At 42.8% G+C, this 19,672-nt stretch overlaps 2 protein-coding genes across 2 annotated transcripts in view; one reads left to right on the top strand and one right to left on the bottom strand.

Moving 5' to 3' along the window:
* PPP3R1 (protein phosphatase 3 regulatory subunit B, alpha) overlaps window positions 1-3,817 on the top strand; it is a 51,679-nt gene extending 47,862 nt beyond the window's left edge. The window contains exon 6 of the mRNA XM_074341253.1: window positions 3,619-3,817. Within this exon, the coding sequence (XP_074197354.1) occupies window positions 3,619-3,666 (48 nt within the window). The 3' untranslated portion in view covers window positions 3,667-3,817. The remainder of the gene's footprint in view (window positions 1-3,618) is intronic.
* Window positions 3,818-9,329: 5,512 nt separating this feature from the next.
* On the bottom strand, window positions 9,330-19,495 carry PNO1 (partner of NOB1 homolog). The gene is made up of 7 exons (XM_045523219.2): window positions 19,215-19,495; window positions 18,826-18,975; window positions 16,144-16,227; window positions 15,906-15,966; window positions 14,981-15,098; window positions 10,787-10,857; window positions 9,330-10,097 (listed from the first exon to the last, which is right to left on the bottom strand). The coding sequence occupies exons 1-7, from the start codon at window positions 19,419-19,421 to the stop codon at window positions 10,030-10,032; spliced, it is 759 nt and encodes a 252-aa protein (XP_045379175.1). The 5' UTR covers window positions 19,422-19,495; the 3' UTR covers window positions 9,330-10,029.
* Window positions 19,496-19,672: the final 177 nt, after the last annotated feature.

Genomic DNA, 19,672 nt, shown 5'->3' with positions numbered 1-19,672 from the left:
TATAGGAAGATTTTTTTCCTCCTGTTCTTTTCATTTTTTATTTAAACCACACAAGGGAAAACGAATGACTCTGGTTGTGTGTTATGTAAGGACTTAAGAAGCTACTTTGGCATTTAGGTAGACATTCACACTATCCTGTAAGTGTCTTCCTTCATCGCAAGGGAATCCTATCTTTGCATTTTGTTTCAAAAAATAGGGTGGTGCTCTAGTCTAAAGGACAGGCTAGGTCTTTCTGGAAGAGAGTTAGACAGGCTGGAGACTGGCCTTGGAACCACTGCCCGGGGGTACTGCTGCCACAGGTGCTTCTTACCCCGTCTGGGTTCCTCCTTCACCATCACCGACTGTCACTGAGGGCCTCCCGTGCACTGGCATCGGACTGTGTGTGACATGAGGCCTGGCTGGGAGTGGCATTATAGATGGCAGCCAGTTTTCAGACGAAGGGGAAAAAGAAATTTCAAGCCTTGAGGGAACAAAACAAAAATGGAAGGCTCTTGGCTGAAGTGATATGGGGATGTATACAAGTGAAGACTACTTACACTTAGTAAACACAAAATGTAACTTAAAGTTACATGTGGATCACTTACCAGTGGAAGGAAATTAAAGTGCATCTTCAGGTATAGAAATGACGCTGTTTACACTGGAGACGTAAGCTAAGCTTTGAGATGGTTTTTCAGTATTTCTGATAAATTGCATTTGGTTGTATTTTTGGAGAGCATAATTGAGGAAGGAAGAAAGATGTTTGTTTTGTGTTTTAAACCAACTTTTTTGACCATTGAGAAAGCCTATACCTTTGGCTTTTTGAGCTCTCTTTATTCTGATTTCTTAAGCTGTCACAGTGAAAGAGAATGGAAACGTTATTTTAAAAGAGCACATACTATATACCTACTTTAACATTTTTGGAATTCTTTATCTTGCAAAAATATTATAAATGATTCATGACAGGATTAAAGTTGGTGGGTTGAACACATGTATTTATTTTTGCTTCCTCTCCAAACTCCACTGAAATTAAACAGATTAAAAAGAAAGGGTATAAACCCACAAGGACCAGGTGAACAGCAGAGAGGACAGTAACTAGATGTGGCAGCCGCTGAAGCTGAACGGCTAACTGATTTAGCAGACAGGAGGGAAGTTCTAAGCTGTCAGCTCAGAAAGCTGAGAAACGTTACAATGCGGAACCCCTGCGGTCAGCATCCCCACGAGGTACATGGAGGCTCTGGTGCCCTTTCCACAGAAACAGGGCCAAGGATCACCAGACATTCAAGGCAAACCTCTTAACATTGATTACAGAGATGAAAAACAAGCCTGAAAAAGCTTAGAGAGGCAGGCTATGCAAGGCCAGTAAACACTTTAAAAGTAAAACAAAAATGTCATTATTATCCTCAAGCATATGATACATTGAATCTTTGAAACAAAAATTGGATGATATATATACAAGAGCTCTTGGAAATTAAAATTTTGAGGTTCATTCTAGGAGGTCTAACACCTCAGTGCTAGGGTTCCAGAAAGAAAATGGAGGGAAGGAAGTCATCAGAAATGAATCAAGAAAATACCTCAGAATCAAAAATAATGAGTTTCCTTGATCAGAAGGACTTACTGAGTACCCAGCATAGTATATAAAGGTAATCTGGGCTTAGGCACATTGTCATGGAATTTTAAAACAAAGAGGTGGTTCTACAGACTTCCAGAGAGCTAAGTTAGAGGGGTCGGGGGAGGCTTCATACGAAGATTCGAGAATCCGTATGGCGGCACATTCCTTAGTTAGCGGAGTTGGAAACTAGAGACAGGGGAGCATTGTCTTAACAGTTCTGGGGGCAGCTGTTTCCAAAGGGAACCCTCAGTAAACTCAGTTACACTAGATGGTAGAAATAAAGACATTTTCAGGTTTGCAAGGCCTCCCTGTTTTGGAAACTACTGGAGGATGTGCTCCCACTGTATTAAGCTTTTAAGTCAAGGAAGAAGATAATGTGGAATCCAGGAAGCAGAGGGCCCGGCATGAGAGACGGGGTCTCCAGGATGATGGGGACGGGGATCCGCAGGTGACAGGCCTGGACTGGAGCAGGCTGGAAAGCTCTGGGAGTGATTTCAAAATAATAAAATTGATAGAAGTACGTAATATATTTGAATGTGTTTGGAATAGAGGTTTAGGGTTGAATTAATGATAAATACTCAGAACACCAGCAAGGACAAAGATCAGACAGTTATTAACTGTAGCAAAGCAAACGTGCAGGAAAGAATCTAGTACGCGGTTCTTTTCTGCTATAAGGAGTATTTTACATAGTCATAAATAAAATGCTGAATTTCTGTCAGATGAAAAAAAACACAGCTATTTGAAGTGTGAGAGAGGTGGGAGGTATCTGGGGTAGGAGATAGAAGGGAGAGGTTGTGTGAAAGTTAAATCTTCACCTTCTGTGGTGAGAAGTCAGTGGATAATGCCTAAGCTTTAAATCTGAGAAAAAGCAATGCAGGAATGTTATTTGGAGACCCGTAGGTAAATACTGAAAATTACAGAAGATTCTGGATAATTGCATCTAGGTAAAAAGAAATAGAGAGTGAGGGCAGGGTAGCAAACTGCGCCTTTCATAGCAGGAGTTGTAGATCTAGTTGGTTGTTTAAGCTTTACTTTTCAAATAAAAACTAAATGTTTAAAAATAATTATTACAGACACAAGTATACTCAACAGCATGGATTCATCTCGCATACATAATGCTGAGTGAGACAAGCCAGATGCGAAAAGCTTCATTTACAACATATAAAACAGATCAAGCTAACCCATGGTGTTAAACTCTTGCTAATGACTGCCTGTGTGTCGTGGCCTGGCCAGAGGGAGGTGGCCGGTGCGGGGTGGGGGCCGTGGGAGAGCCCTGGCGACGCCCTGGGTGCTGGTCCCTTGGGTGTTCAGTCTGAAAATTCATCGTGCTGTGGACATTCATGATGGACTGACTTTCTCTGAGTAGGTTATACTTAAAACTTATCCCCCGAATAGTAGCGCAGGTGATCGCACTTTCAGAGTGCCCTGTCGGTATCCACTGAGCTGTCTGTAACAACCTGCGTGTGTTGACTCTGGAAAGAGAATGGGCAGAGAATTTTATTCATCGGGTACTTTTTGGTACCTTCTAGGACAGACCGACAGTGAAGCTCATATTTGGTTTTTTACAATTTTTATGGGAACATCTGGTTACCATTTAACATTAAATGACTAAGGGCCATGTTGGCCGGCTAAAGAGTGGGCCAGATCGTGCCTGTGGCTGGCTTTGTATGTTCTTGAGCTAAGAAAGTTTTTTACATGTTGAAATGTTGTCTAAAAAAAAAAGTAGAAGAAAATTTAAGAGAAACTGTACGTGGCCTACAAAGCTTAAAATATCCTACCTGGCCCTTGACAGAAAATTTTGCGAGCCCTTGTGCTAGAACACAAAAAGATGCCTGTTATCCTGGGAGAGAGAAGCTGTGAGAATTCCACCAGAAGGCAATGCAAGCTTAAAAAACAGCAGCAGCTTCTGGAAATGGCTAAAGTAGTAGGTTTTGTTTTTTTTTTTAAACTGTAGTTTTGATAAGGTGGTTAGACTAGTAAAAAGGAGTTCCTGGGACGTGGTCAAGTGTGATTTGTTCCGTCTGTTGCAGGTTGTAGGCGGCCTAGACATCCACAAAAAGATGGTGGTAGACGTGTGACTCTTCTTTAAAGAGTACCGCCCAACACTTTTGCTTTCTTCTCCATCTCTGAAGATCTGCTCAAGACGTCCAGCAATGCTCTCTGTGTATTTAAATGGAAGTATTTTTCTCTGTGAAGCCACATTTTCCAACATGAGCCTCATAAAGCCAACTAAGTGTTATTGAACTCTTACCCTCTCAATAACTCAGTGTAGCACTGTAAGGTCTGAAGGACAGCACCATGAAAGGAGCATATCAATGTGGTGAAGAAAGGGAAGGGGTTGGCTTTTTAATTTATTTTTCTTCATCTTTTATAACAAGAAAGTATCTATATATACATATGTAAATATTTATATATAGATATATGTAGCTTTCTATATGTGTAGTAGGTTGGCTTTAATTTAATATACTTGATTCAGAAACAAAACGATAGAGTACAGAAGTGCCAAGCAGAACATCAGACACCCTTACTTTTATTTCACACCGTTTTGTGTGTAGGTGGAAGACTGTACAATGTGAGCCGGGGGTCAGGCCAGCTGATTTCTTTCTCCTGCGCTTTCTCCTTTGAGAGATTGACAAAGCATTTGTTACCATCTTATCATTTACCTTGATGACTTTTTTGTAACCGAGGAGTGTGTAGCTTTATTTATACCTGCGGCATCCTCCCCGGGACTGGGCCTCGCCCCGAGCGGCTGTCACCGCGTCTCTGCTGGGGGAGGGCGTGTGGCCGGCGTCGCCGCCGGGAGCCCGCTCCTGTCCGCTCCCAGCGTGGCTGCGCGGAGCGTGCGGCCGCTTCATCCTGTCACTTCACGGCTAGGAGCCATCACATGCTTAGATGTCCCCGAGTGAGCGTAGCTTAGTTGTGATTTTATTCGTAAAGGACAGAAGCTGTCCGAGGCAATCCTGATTTATCTTAGACAACAACTTAATAAGAGTTCCTGAAGTAATCATGGAACTGCTTAGGATGTCTGTTTATTTGTTTCATTACATGGATGGCAAATTGTCATTAAGCTTACGTTTGAGCCAGAAATTTCCCTTCTGTGTTTCAAGAGACTGCAGCTAATCTGAAAAACTGGTGATACTTACCGTGCATGTGTCTCCGTTCACCCACATATGCTTAAGGCTTGCGGGAGAAACCTTAGTAATCTGTATCCCACAAAAGAGCAAAATTATGCCCGAACTGATCCCTCTTACATTTCTTTACCACAAGGCATAGGGAGAGTGCATGGGGGTTTTCTTGATTTGCCCGCATATGTAACAGGTGACATCATAAATGTGTGTGACATAAAAGTAGTGAGCCGTGCTCCACCTCTTGGTACCATCCCTTCCCTCTTCTGCAAAGGTACTGTTGGCTGGAAGACGACATTCTGGTTAGCTTTGTAGGACTGTAGTCTTTCCCTGTAGACTTTTCTAGGAAACTGGTTTTCTCATCACGAGTGGGGAAGGGCAGGTCGGATCAAGGTGAAAGAATGTCACCCTGGGCACACCCGCCTGCCCGCGCTGTTCCTTCAACTGAGTGCTGCACGCCGTGGGCTCTGTCTGGGAGAGAAGTCCCGGTGCTTGGTGTCCTTGCATGACATGGAGTTTTGCATGTAGATCGATTTCAAATGTACCTCTTGTTTACATAATTTGCATAATTTTAAAACATAATGTTGCCAAACTTTGGAAATGTTCATGTTCAGACTGAAAATCTCCACTACACGTAACTTTCTTCCTCTGGATCAGTACGTGGCTTATAACCCCAGCCAGTGGTTTGATCTGTTCCAGTGTCAACTGCCATGTGCTCTGCTTCAAGGGGGGACTAGTCTTTTGTGAATTTTTTGTACATAAGTATTTGTTACAAATATTTTAGCAAATGCTTTCTATTTCTCTTGCTTGTGCATATCTTGGCTGGCGTTACAGAAAAATAGTGCAAACATTATTTCCTTACTGGGGAATGGGGTTTTCTTTCTTTTTTTAGCGTGTGTGGGTGGGTGGGGGAGGGATGGTTTATGTTGAATGTTTAGTTTTTCTTCTGCATGAAACATCATGTTGTGGGATCTTTAGAAAACTTCATACTATATGAATAAGAAAATAAAATATTTGAAACTTGGTTGAGTGTATTCACAGTGGTCTTTTGGCTTCCCTCCGTCATTGAAGATAGTCCTTTATCTTTCTTTTGTATTTCTTAAAACTGATCAGTTGACATCTGGTCTTTGACTGAAAGCCATGAGTAAGACAAGTGTGCTTTGTCACTGGGTGCAAACACAAGTTTGCACGACCTGCGAGCCCAGCCTCTCGCCCTTATCCACTCTCCCTCCCTCTGCCCTAGCCACCTTGGCCTCCTTGCGCTCCCAGGAGCCTCTGGCTTCCTTCCCCCGTCAGCTTTGCACTGCCTCTTCCGCAGAGGATGTGCCCCAGCCGCCCCAGCCAATGCTTCCAAGGCTTCCAGCGATGTCCTGGCTCAGCAGGAACTCTCCTGGCCCCCCTGTTGAAACATGCCAGTACACCCGATTCTCTTTTATCCCACTTGGTTTTCTTCTGTAGCACTGATCTCTTCTGACATGATTCATTTCAGTATTTTCATATTTGTCTTCCCTGGTTATTAAAACGAATGAAAGCTCCCCAAGGGCAGGGATTTCTGTCCCTTGCTCACTGACAGACTTGTCTAGAATTCTACCTAGCTCTTAAGTGTTTGCTCAGTAAATAATGAATTAGGTAATGAGACAGCTTGTTTATACAGGTTGTGGTTTTACATTAAATTCTATTCAGTACTTTGTCATTCTTCATAAAAGGTAAAAATCAGTATTCTTTGGAGTCATTCATTCCACAGCCTTGCAGGATTCCTTCTCCGTGCTGAGCACTGCAATGCACACTTGAGATTCTTGTACGGAGGAGAGACGTACCTGACCCAGATGAGCTACGGGTTGCTGGGGGTGTTCATACCCACAACACCCATATTGTCAGGTATGCGCTTGTTCCCAGGCACTGTATTCTTTGGCTCTAGATCATCCTAAGAGTATAGATTAGTTAAGCTAAACTAATAGATACATTTAAGCCCTAGGTCTCCCTATCCTTACCTAGTTCTAGGGGTCTCAAGAGGAGAAAAGATGACTTAAAATGAAGCAGTAATCTGCAGGATGGGAGAACATATTTGTAAATCACATACCTGATAAGACATTGCTGTCTGGAATATATAAAGAACTTCAACCCCAAAACAAAAAATCCCACCTGATTAAAAAATGAGCAAAGGACTTGAACAGACATTGTCTCCAAAGAAGATACACAAATGGCCAACAGCACGTGAAAAGATTTATCACTAGTCTGTAGCAACGCAAATAAAACCCACAAGATACCACTTCATACCCATTAGCTTTGCTGTTAGCAAAATAAAAGTGTTGGTAAGGAGATGGGGAAATTGGAACCCTTGTGCATTGCTGGTGGGGATGTCAAATGGTAGTCATTGTAGGAAATGGTACAATAGTTTCTCAAAATATTAAACACAGAATTACCATATGACCCAGCAATTCCATTTCTGGGTACATACCCAAGGGAAGTGACAATCGGGGCTAGAACAGACATTTGTACACCCATGTTCACAGTGGCATTATTCACAGTAGCCCAAAGTGTCCACGACAGATGAACGGATAATCAAAATGTGGTCTATACATACAATGGCTTAGTAGTCAGTAATGAGGAAATTTTGACACATGCTATTAACATGGATGAACCTTGAAGACATGCTAAGAAAAATAAGCCACTCACAAAAGAACAAATACTGTATTATTCTATTTACACGTAAGTTCTTGGGAGTTGTCAAATTCATAGGCAAAGTAGAATGGTGGTTGCCAAGGGCCTGCCTGGAGGAGGGGGAAATAGGGAGTGCTGAATGGGAACAGCGTCACCTGGGAAAGTTCTGCAGATGAAAGGTGGCGGATGGTTGCACAGCGACGTTAATGTACGTAACACCGAGCTGTACACTTTGAAGCGGTTACAACAGTGAATCGTGTGTATTTTACCAGTTGAAAAGAGCAGACAGGATGGTAGAAAAAGAGTGTCAGTCTTTCTGGATACTTTACAGGACTTAGCACAAAGAAAGAAACGGTGTTCATGCTCGTATGTCTTCAAACAATCCTGTCTTCAAAACTCCCCACATGCTCTGAAGCCTCTGGTTACACTGGCTCACTCGAGTCCATTGCCACGTCAGCCTCTCACTTCCCTTGGGCGTTATCAATCTCAGTGAGTCCTTGCTCTCCCAAACCTCCCGAAGATTAGTGGTGTCTCTGACCACATGAGAAATTAACACTTGTACAGTACAAGTATTTTGCAAGTTGTAGGAAGGTTCCAGACGCTGTCACCGTATACTTTCAGTCATCTGACACTAAGCGTGCTGTCCAACGGCTCTGGAATCAAGAAAATTAGGTCTTTCCCAGGCGCTCAATGAACATGAGCTTTCCTGTGCGCTATCTTCCTTGTAGGGAGGTAGCATGAGGGCTGGAGCCCAAATCTGCTGGAGTGACTAGGAGAAAATGCCAAGTTCTCCTCCCTCATCAGTCACTGAAGAGCTAAGAAAATACTCCCCTTTCATGCACATCCCCCAGCCAATTTATCCATAAATATGTAAATGAACTATTATCTGATATGTCAAAAATTGTACTAGATTCTGAACATCCAAAGATCAGAGGCTTTAGGGCGGGAAGCAGACACAAAAATAACCCCTGTGTAGCATGACAAATGGCACAGAAATACAGGTAAGCACGGCCAATGTATCTGGTGTTAGACTTAGTGTCCGGGCCTTAGACTTTCAAGAAGTGGTCTGATCCAGTGTAGGTTGGCTACTGCTGACGCAGTCAGCCATCACCTCTCTCTCTTCTTCATCATTCCTGTGCCAAGAATTCGTTGGGTTTCCTCTAACACTGTTTCCCTTTCAAGTAGTACTGATTCCCTGGGGGACAGCAAGAAATGACCGACCAGGGAGAGGCCCAAAACTCAAATCAGTACAAGTTCAGTATTGCAAATTTGAGCAACTGCCAGAGAAATATATGTACTCTCTTGTATTACCAATAGTTCTCTAATTATGTACGAAGTCTTCAAAAGGAAATAAATTCAAACAATATGAAATCATGATTTCACTTTAACATAGATAACAAAACCCAAGTTTTCCCAGTCAAAATTATGCTCTTTCCTTAAAAGTAAACACAAAACATCTATGGTTACCTGGCAGTGGTTCATTTCAGTCCAAGGGATGAAAACTGTGGACCCTTCCTCAGGAAGGTACACCCTAAGCAGTCACAATTTTGAACATCATCCTGGGCAAAGCAGGGGGTGGGCAAGCACCTCCCGAAGCCTGTGCAGACTCCAGAGTACGTCCCAACAAATCCCTCCTGTTCCTAAAGTAGAAAGACTTGATACCATTGTACACACACTCTCTCCATGCTGCCGTGTCGCTGAAAGAGAAAACATGACCGCCGGGAGAACTTTCCTGCAGTTTCCCATCGAATTCCCACTGTCAGATGGACGCGTATCTAACCCCAGTGCAGGGTACCAGCCAGTCTGGGACGGTGGCGCACAGAACTGACAGGAAGGAAATGGCAGCTACTTATCAAGAATACTTTTTATAGCTCTTCCCTGTACTTTCTAATACTCTCATCACTCAAGTTGAAAAGTTTTGGCCCAGGGTCGCAGAGATGGATAAGAGAACACAGTACCACAATCACAGTTTAATGAAGTGAGTTCCATTCATTAAAAAGATGCAGACACTTGTTAAAACACTCTGTTGCAGGGTTTTCAGAATATCGTTTTCTTGGGGGTAAAAACATTCTTTTATTACATACTACACAGAAAAATAGACCCAACCCTGGTAAGGTCAGGCTGCTTTCATTAAATTCCTGTTTAAAAAATAAAACTCTTTCCTCGTGTCAACCTTGTGATGTAGCCTTAAATTTTAAGTTTACAAACTGCAAAAACAGGAGTAAAGATTAGCGTTTTTTGGTCCACAGAGTGTATCCAAACTGCTGCTTCTGACCTGATTCTAACGTATTCACACACCACCCAGTATTAAGGGTCACGATTCAGAGAGGTTTTCTGGGATAATTCTTTTAATTACAACTCATAGAGAATAAATGCTTATAAATTTATAAAAAGTTATATATTTATAAATAAAAACCTTAGATATTGATACTGAACTGTTTTTTTAAAATAAGAAGTTTCTCTCCAAATGAGAGAATTATAAACTGCAAATCTGCTACATGTGATTTAAAATGGAAAAAATGATGAATTATACTTAATGTCTAGTAATGGTACTCATGGCTGAAAAGCTCTTCACGTGGTGTCTGGTGACCAGTTGTATAGAGTAAGGCCTTTTTCTCTAGAGTCCAAAGACAAGATGGAAAGTCTGATTTGAAATCAGAATCGGTCTGCTGCTCTGCTGGCCACAGCGCGGATGTTGCCATACACCTTTGATGGAGGGTTTCCTGCAGAAGAAGATAAAAAAGCTTATTTATACAAATATACTCACATATAGAGAGGCTACATGGAAAATGGTCTACAACTCCAAAAAGGACAGGGACATTTTCCACTGGACCTACCTTAAATCAACAAAGAACCATAAAGGAAACTATACACAAATGTTCCCCCTAAAACATTTTAAACCCTAAGAGCCAAAGGCACCGAGTTGTCAAAATATTTCCCAAAGCAGCTGGTCAGCCAGACCCAGGCCCAGGGCAGACCCCAGGCGTTTCCTGAGCAACCCCTGCGGCTCCGGTCAGAAGTGACTGCGCTTTGCGGTTTGAAAGTGGGGCGAAGTGGGTCAACTAAGATGACCGATGCTGACCAGCAGCTCCCTTTCGGTTGGACCTGAAACAGTGCTGTCTGCTACTCTGACGGGCTCTCCTGTGCACTTCATCAAGGGAAAGTGGTGAAGCCACAATCTAACTCAGTAAACCTTTTCTCTTGGATTTAAGTGGAGCCAAGAGAAGATGGAATACAAGCAAAAACATTCCTCCTTTTCCTCTGGGCCCACACCTGCCAACCCCCAAGAGTTTCTCCTTGCTTCCTCTAAATGTCACCCTGACCCTAAAATGATTTGCAAACGTGATCTGAGTTCTGAAATTCTCTGTTCTTTTCTCTTGGAGGAAACCACAAAGGGGGAAGCTGCTGTTACCCAGGATGAGGTTGCAAATGGCAGTCCTTGCCATCTTGATGTTTTGGAAGGAACCAAGGATGTGCACTTTCCTGCAAGAGATAAAGTGAGACAAGTCAGCAACAGACGGCATTTCCTTAACTAAGCCCCGTATTCTGGAAACTCCTAACAGATAACAGATCCCTAAATAAAGGCGGTGGTGATGGTTGCATAACTCTGTAAATACACTAAAAACCACTCTGAAAGGGAGAAGTTTGATATGTGAATTACATCCCAATAAAAAATTATGAGAAAAGACATATAAAAAATAAAAACACAAACACTAAGTTCTTTCAGAATCTTGGTGAACAAGGGCTCCCCTCCAGGGAGTGCTCCCCACGTGCTGGGGCCTAACACACACAAGCTCGTTTAATCCTCGCCGAGCTGCGTTAGGCACAAGTTATTCCCACTTTACAATGAGGAAAAACGTATCTGAGAAATCAAAAAACCTGTCCAAGATGAAACGTGTGGTGCTGGGATATGATTTCCAACAGAATTGTACTTAATTAAAACATAGCTGGATTTCAACTGGAGAGCTTTCGAAAGACTGAGCTTCCTCATTGCTCACTGAGGGTCACCAAGACCTTGTTAACGGGCACTCCTTGCTGCGTGGCTCAAGTCACACTGACAATACAGCATTTTGCTTTTCGGAGCCCATCTTCCAAAATACCAGTCAACTCAGTAGTAAACTGACCCTGAAGTCTGCAGTGGGAGCGTCAAGCAGAACCTCTCCCCACGCAGGCTCAGGCATTTCTGAAACTGGGGGTAAAAGTGAGACGAAAAACAAGAGGATTAGGTAAAGTCTGTTGAAGACGATCCCCAGATTTTTTCCCCCAACTTTGTGCAACCAGGCAAGCACCCAACCACCCCTCTGGAACTCTGGTAAAGTGAAGGGGGGTGTTGCTCACTGGGGAAGGCGGAAGACCTGGGGTCTGGACCGGGAGTGCCAGGCCCAGCTGCAGTGGGGGCGCCGTGGTGAAAACCGGGGCAACGCCAAGCAAACGTGCACAATGAACACTAAGGCTTCCAACTGTCTTCCATTGCTGGGCTCTGTAAGTCTGCCAGCAAAGAGACTGGAGCATACTTCTCCGGGGAACCTGACCTGCTCAATAAGAAAGACTAAAGATACTGACATCCGGGGGGCTTCCCCAAAGCAACAGGCTGGCAATCACCCAAAGTGAAGCCTCCCATCCACCAGCCACCCCCCACCAGCCCCCACGCTCCGTGAGCCCAGGGCTGCTCCTCTGCTCTTGACGGCCCACGCTTACCCGTGACGCCCACACCGAGGAACCAGAATCTAACACAAGAGAATAGAAGCCACAACCAGCAAGGGGAAGAAAGCATTAGAAAAATGGGAATCGCAGGGAGAAAAGAATAAAAACAACAAAGACAAAACCGGCGATATTAGAAAAGCAATTTTCACACACTCCTGACTCCAGGACAGGACATTAAGACAACTGAACAGCAGGGTTAGAAGATGGAGTCACCAAAGGGAATTCTGAAGGGAAATGATTTCCAACAGAACTGTAAGCCTGGCCGGAGCAGCAGACACCTCCAGAACTAGGGCTTAAAAAGCGTACTTCCTATGATGGGCTAGCACCCAGACTACGTGTGCCGCCAAAACAGGGAGGCTGCGGGACAAAGAGCCAAGGACCAAGGGCTTCCGACCTCGAAGGGGCAGAGGTGCAAGCAGAAGCCGGGATGGCCGCTGTGTGTGGACAGAGGGTAGGTCCCAGAGCTTCTGGAAGAGAAGGCTCCAGGAGAGGTTCCGGAACTGCTTCGTGCACCTGAGTCCACCAAGCAAAGACACACACAGTGCGCAGCTTTCTACTGAATGAGTACGCTGAAATATTAACAGAGCACACAGGCACGCTAAAAATGACTGTGAAAACAAAGCTGCAAAGGACAGATTAAGTAATCACAGAATGCCGCCTGGCTCAGCCTCAGCTGTTAACCACTCTGAGCGCCGACTGCATACTCAGGTAACACTGAGCATGGGTCGAACAAAACCCACGGTGAATGGGGAGGGCGGGGAGGAGTGAGCAAACTGGACTGTTAGAAGGGCTGAGTACGGGGGTGACGAGGGCAGAGGACTGGAAAAGCTAAATCTTCATCTTTCATGGGAGAAAGGCAACAGTGAATCTGAGGAAAAAAATGAAGCTGGTATCTGAAGACATTTGGAAATATGGAGATGAAGAATTTTTTAAAATTAGCTAAAAGAGCTGAACTTGAAGAGTAGAAACCCCCTCTGGGAGGGGTGGCTATGGACAGGGGGCATCTCTGGCTTTTTCAAATATGTGTATGTCTAACTGATAAAAACAAAATCCTTTGAAAGAGAGCAGGCAAGATGAGGAAACAGAGACAGCAAGAGCACGTAAGTAACACAACCACCACAGCAACGTTGCTGGAAAGGAGAGTCGGTCTCAGGATGTAGAGGCAACACTACTTCCCATCACATACACTGAACGTCTCCAGAACAGATCGTGTTCAGTTTCACATCGTGTTCACATCACACTGCATTTTTACCAGATTATTAGCAACTCATCAAAAATGACATTTATAGATGCACAACAGTCCAGCTCATGGCTAATCGTAATTAATACACATCTTGGAACATGTCGATTTTCAATTAAAGTCAGTGCATGTCTTACAGCAAGAACTACAAGACAGTACGTCTTTGCCTGTACACGGCAATGACAAAACCTACGGCTAACACTCAACAAGGTGGAGAAACCTGAAACTGCACGCTAATGAAAAGACGCTCCCCAGTACCTCCATTTAAATAAATGAACAAACCTAATTACCACCCCCCAAAAGGGACCCATAAAATACACTCTATTTAAAAAAAAAAAAGAAGAAAAAGCCAGACGTCAAAGACTACATACTGTGTATTACCATTTATATGAATTTCTAGAAAAGGCAGACCCACAGTGACAGAAAAACCAGTGACTGCGTGGGACTGGGGTGGGACTGCAAACACGGACAAGGTGGAATCACAGGACTAACAGAGTATTTGCCAAAAACTCGCAGATTTAAAACAGGTGAATTTTACTGGATGTGAATCAAACTGCAATAAAGCTACTTAAAAAGATTAGTTTAACTAGTACATGTTATGTTAAGCCTTAGATATATAAATTTTAAGTCGTGAATTTAATGTAATGTATTACCCATAATTTGACTAGCAAATCAGTTACATTTTTAAACTTCTAAATTTACAAAAGCCTTTAGGGCTATATTTGATATTTTAAAATGCGGTACACGTTTCAAAATTTTTGACATTTCTAGTTCAAACAGGCTTTTCCCATGGCTCCATAGTCCCAACTCTAGGCTCAAGTCATAGAAGGTCAAAATTATCACACACCTGTCTTCAGCAGACGGGGCCACCCATGGAGTGTTAACAGTTTAATACTTAAAGTATAAAAAATTTGTCTAAAATTTAGATTCCAAATAATAGTGAGCCCCTCCATTTACAGCAAAGATGAGATGATTTTTGAGTAAAATTACTGCTGGCTTCAGTAGCAGGCGGGTCCCTCCTCCTCTCAAGCCCACCGCTTGGTTTCCCAACTTCCCGGCATTATATAATCTGAGCCATCTGCCAGTCACCCAGCCTGGCAATGGGGCAGCGTCAGCACTGGACATAGAAGGGTAATCCCAGCTTGACTTCCTGCACCCTTATTTTAATCCCATATCATCTTATATATGTTCACATATAACCGCCCTCCCGTTTTCACCCAACGTGCGATTCTTGCCTTTCTTTTGTGAAAGGCCTTTACATATGTGTGTGTGTTTATATATACATACACACTTGCATATATACACATATATAAATCTTTGTTAAGGAAAGCCTCACAATGGCATTTAACACACTCCTCGCTCTCCTCTACTGATTTAACAGATTCCCAAGATACTATTTAAATCTTCACCTGTCATGTAATTTCTTTTAATAGTGATTCTAACCATCTCCTTCATTGCTAATTGAGAAAAAAGTGGTAACTTCTAAGATTTTCTCAACTAACTTAATCTGCTTTCAAAGTAGGCAACTACTTACTCATCCAGAACCACATACTGGCATTTAGTGGCAACATGATACATAAAACACAACGCTTAGGACTTTCTGAAACCAGTAAAAGATCACATACAGATATGACAACAATTTTCTCAGGATCACATACTTACACATCAGCCAAGACTATCCGCGTCCGGGTCACATTCTCTATGGTGAACTTGGTTTTTCCTCCTTTGCCAGCAATTCTTCCTATTGCCCTAGACAGGTGATCTCCCTTTAAGGGCTTCACTAAATGAGAAACACAAAACCTCAAGATGGAAGCCATTCCAGCACCACCCACTTCCACAAAAAGTTTTACAATATTTTACAATACCATTTAAAAGAGTCAAGACATGGAAGCAACCTAAATGTCCATTGACAGAGGACTGGATAAAGAAGATGTGGTATTTTTATACAATGGAATACTACTCAGCCATAAAAAATAATAAAATAATGTCATTTGCAGCAACATAGATGGACCTAGAGATTATCATACTAAGTGAAGTAAGTCAGATAGAGAAAGACAAATATCAGATAATATCACTTATATGTGTAATCTAAAAAAAAATGATATAAATCTTATTTACAAACCAAAAATAGACTCACGGACACAAAAAACAAACTATGGTTACCAAGGGAAAAGGGCAGGGGAGGAATAAATTAGGAGCTTGGGATTAACAGATACACACTACTATATATAAAATAGCTAAGCAACAAGTCACTGTATAGCACCAGGAACTACATTCAATTTCTTGTAATAACATAAAATAGAAAAGAATCTGAAAAAAAAGTAAGTATACATATAACTGAATCACTTTGCGGTACACTTGAAACTAACACTGTAAATCAACTATAATTCAATAAAATAATTTTTTTAAAAAGCTTAATCATTAACCAAACTTCTCTACTAAAAGACACAAAATATACATTTTTTTAAAAAGCTGTAAATAATGCAGCTCAATTGATGTTGTTGGAAAGCTAAGACTCACACACAATACAGAGTCAGCAATACAAAAGCACTGTCTAGTATTCCACAAAAGACCAGCACACACTCACCATCTGTAATTTCAAAAGACTCTAGGAAGAGGTCATCCAACCTGATGAGGGCAAGTGCGTCCTACAATACAGAAATAAATACTGTGAAGCCCTGCCACTCGGGCACCTGAGAATGAGTGTTCAGCTACCATTCACAAACTGCAGAAGCAGAAAACGCAAACAAAAAAAAAAGCCCCAATCCATTGAAACATTCACATGGTGTATTTTTCAAGCCCCCACTTCAGATGAGATCACTCACCTCCACCTGAAACCCAAGAATAAAGGCTTTTACAAAATCAGCTGCTTTCGTCAGAGCGCTAACATCCTTGGTTTCTTTACAGGTCTGTTAAAAAAAAAAAAAAAGGCACAAGTTATAGCTGGGAATGAAAAATGGTAAAATCCTAACAAACGACTAAGATTGACCTTTCCCACTATTGTAATTGCCTTCACTACCACCCATCCCCAGTATATCCTCTACAACCCAGTTTTTGGTGAGGTAAGTACTGTGCTTAATTTTCAAAACAATACTCTGCTGGCTCCAGCGCTGGGCAGTGCCCCTCAAAGGCTGTTCAAATGGCTGATCTGACCCTGGCGTTACTTCCTCTGACACAGCCCAGTCGCCCCCATTCTGAAGGACCTCCGACCTCAGCCTATCCCCACCCAAGCTGGCCCTCTTCTCTTCTCCAGTGCGGTCTCCCTGGGAGTCCTGATCTAACTCCCTGACCTCAACCATCATTCGTGTGCCGATGCGTCTTTCCCACAGCAACAACTCTAGTCCTAATTACTAAGACTGGTTTAAGCAGGGATCCTGCCCTCGAAGAGTTTATTTGAGAATCACAGAAACAGGAGGTGCCATTCATAAAATGCCCACGCCTGTAAATGATGTGCACTACAAAGGCGGTGGACACTCTACGGCTCCAACCGGCATGTTAACCTAAATACTAATACAAACACTTCTGTATTTGAGGAAACTCAAGTACCAAAAGGTGAAAAAGTACTGATATGTGAACACGGGTCTGACTCCAAAACCATCACTCCTCCTCTCCCACACAGACTCACAGTAGAGTTGAGGAGAGCCCATATTTGACAGCTTTGAAACCATACAGGGCTGTCTAATGGCACATTTCAAACTAGATCCCGGTCCCAATTCTATCTGTGACCTCAGGCAAGTCCCACGAATGCCCTAGGTCTTAAGTTTTCTCATCTGTAAGATAAGATCCTGAGAGGTCCCTACCAGTAGCGATGACTTTGGCCAGGATACTCCTTGGCCAGTTTCCTCACATCTCTAAAATGGGGTACGTCATCTACCTCCTAGGGCTGCCCTAAAGACCAAAATGATGCATACCCGCCAAAGTACCACTACGGGTCTAGCATACAGCAGTAGCAACAAACGACAGTGGAATCCAAACTGGTAGTGCTGCAGTACATAAGACAGTTAAGGACAATAGCAGTTGATGCTGAAGACATGACTGAAAAGTGAACTGTAAAGGAGAAAGAACCTGACACAGTGAAGTCAGCCAGAAAGAGGAAGAAAAATATCTTATGATACCACTTATATGCAGAATCTAAAAAAATGACACAAATGGACTTATTTACAAAACAAAACAGACTCACAGACATAGAAAACAAATTCATGGTTACTGGGAGGGAACTTGGGGGGAGAGATAAATTGGGAGTTTGGGATTTGCAGATATTACTATACATAAAATAGATAAACCACAAGGTCCTACTGTATAGCACAGGGAAACTATATTCAATATCTTATAATGAAAAAAATATGAAAAAGAACATATATATTTATGTACGACTGAATCACTATGCTGTACACCAGAAATTAACATAACATTGTAAACCGACTATACTTCAATTAAAAAAAAAAAAAAGAACTTGGAATAGACCCTGGAAGATGATGAAATTGAGATAAGAAGGAAAAGGGAGCAGGGAGGAGGGGGCCTTCTTCAGAGAGCAAATCAGTCCATACGTAGGGACATAAATGTTCTAAGAGGTGGTGAGAGAACTTGGGAATGAGACACCTGCTTCAAAGGCAAACTCAGTCAAAACCTTAACTTTTATCTTTCAGAGATGAAGATACCAAGATACCATAATAAAAGCAGTGTGGTCTAGGAAGATTAATCTGGCTCTTGCACAGAGGATGGAGTCGTGAAAGGAAATTTAAAACAACAAAGGAAAGGAAACTTAAAAGGAAAAAAGATGTTTTAGCACTAAACCACAAAAACCTGAGTGAGAGGGGCAGTAGGAACCAAAAGGGGTCCTACTGTCAAATTCTGTGTTTTAAACCTCACCAGCTATTTAGGCCAGTGCCTCTCTCTGCTTTATTCCATCATTTCAGTCCCTCAGCAGAGATTAGTTTATACCAGTCCTGACAATGAATCCTTAAAAAGGAAGCTACAATTACTTTTGGTTATTGATTCTGATGCAAAATTGGCACCCAGAAGAAGAAACCCAAAGTCAATTAATTTTAACTGTCTCTTAGGCTGACATCATGGAATGAATAAATATATAAATATATTTATATATAAATTAAATTTATTCTCAAAATAATACTCCCTCAAAATAAAAAACCCATCAAAATATAAAATGTCTGTATGGTAGAAAGTACTTTGATTGCTTATTTACATACTTCTGTTTATGACAAACCCTTTATTAAAGCTTTTCTCAAACAGCACAGAATATTATTAAAACATTCAAAGATATAGCCAGCACTTTGGTACACTCTCAGGCCCAAGTTATGAATTCAACTAATATCGAAGTTGAATGCAGATTTTGAAGGCATTTGAGCGGTTCAAGCACTATTATTAAAAAACTGCAAGAAAATCATTGAACAAAATAAGGCCCATTAAGGAAAGCCTATTCATGCCTTTTCATCTCTGGAGGAGAGAGAAACCGCAGCATATTTGAAAATGGTTAACATTCTCCTTACCCTGATTTCTACATTCCTAGATTTCAAGTTAAAGCGTATCTGAAGTCCCAAATGTTCTACAATAGGAGTAAATATCTTCATCCAGTTCTCTTTTAACGGTGTGTATCTGTTAGCTGGGACTGGAATTTTCCTGGTTTCTTCTTTCCCACCCTACAATAAAACAAAACACAACTCAGGAGTGGTCTGGAGGGATGGGGGTGAGGGGTCGGGGTGGAGTTGTACAATGACAGCTGATCCACAGAAAGTCTGCTTTAACTGAACGAATTAAACTTCAAGAAGAGTCAGGCTGTAAGAGCTTCACGCCAGGAGCTTCAACATCACCCAGAGGCCACCGGCTTGACTTGCCTCTCGCCCCTGCCCCGTTCCTGTCCCTCCGTCCCCGCCAGTACCAAGAACCCATCCCCGGAGAGGGGCGGGAAGACGGGCCTCTTCGCCGGCCGGGCCTCCTCGGTGTCCATGCGGCCCGCGTCCCCGCCCTCCCCTGGCGTGGACAGCTGCTCGGCCTGCCGTTTCTTCGCCCGCCGACCACCTTTGCGGGTGACCTCGGTAAAGCCGTCCTCGGCCAAAGAGCTCTGTGACTCCATCTCGGTTTCCATCCTCAGGAATCTTCGGCCTCTGCACCAGCTTCCGGCTGGAACACGTGCAGGGCTGCACTGCGCAGGCGCACCCCGCAGGACCCAGCCTTTGCCAACCAGCCCCAGGGCTCCGCCTTTTTTCCTAAGACGTCCCACGCAGGGGGCCTGAAGCCGGATTTTGTGTGTTTGTTGGGGAGGGAGATAGGCTGTCCTAAAATGTGCCTGATTCTTACAGGCTCCCTCCGGCCCCTTCGCAGCCAAAACGTTTTGTA

This window comes from Camelus bactrianus, chromosome 15, assembly GCF_048773025.1.
Source record: "Camelus bactrianus isolate YW-2024 breed Bactrian camel chromosome 15, ASM4877302v1, whole genome shotgun sequence".
Classification (NCBI taxonomy): Eukaryota; Metazoa; Chordata; class Mammalia; order Artiodactyla; family Camelidae; genus Camelus; species Camelus bactrianus.
Note: the sequence above shows the minus strand (reverse complement) of the source record. Positions and strands in the feature narration are given on the sequence as shown.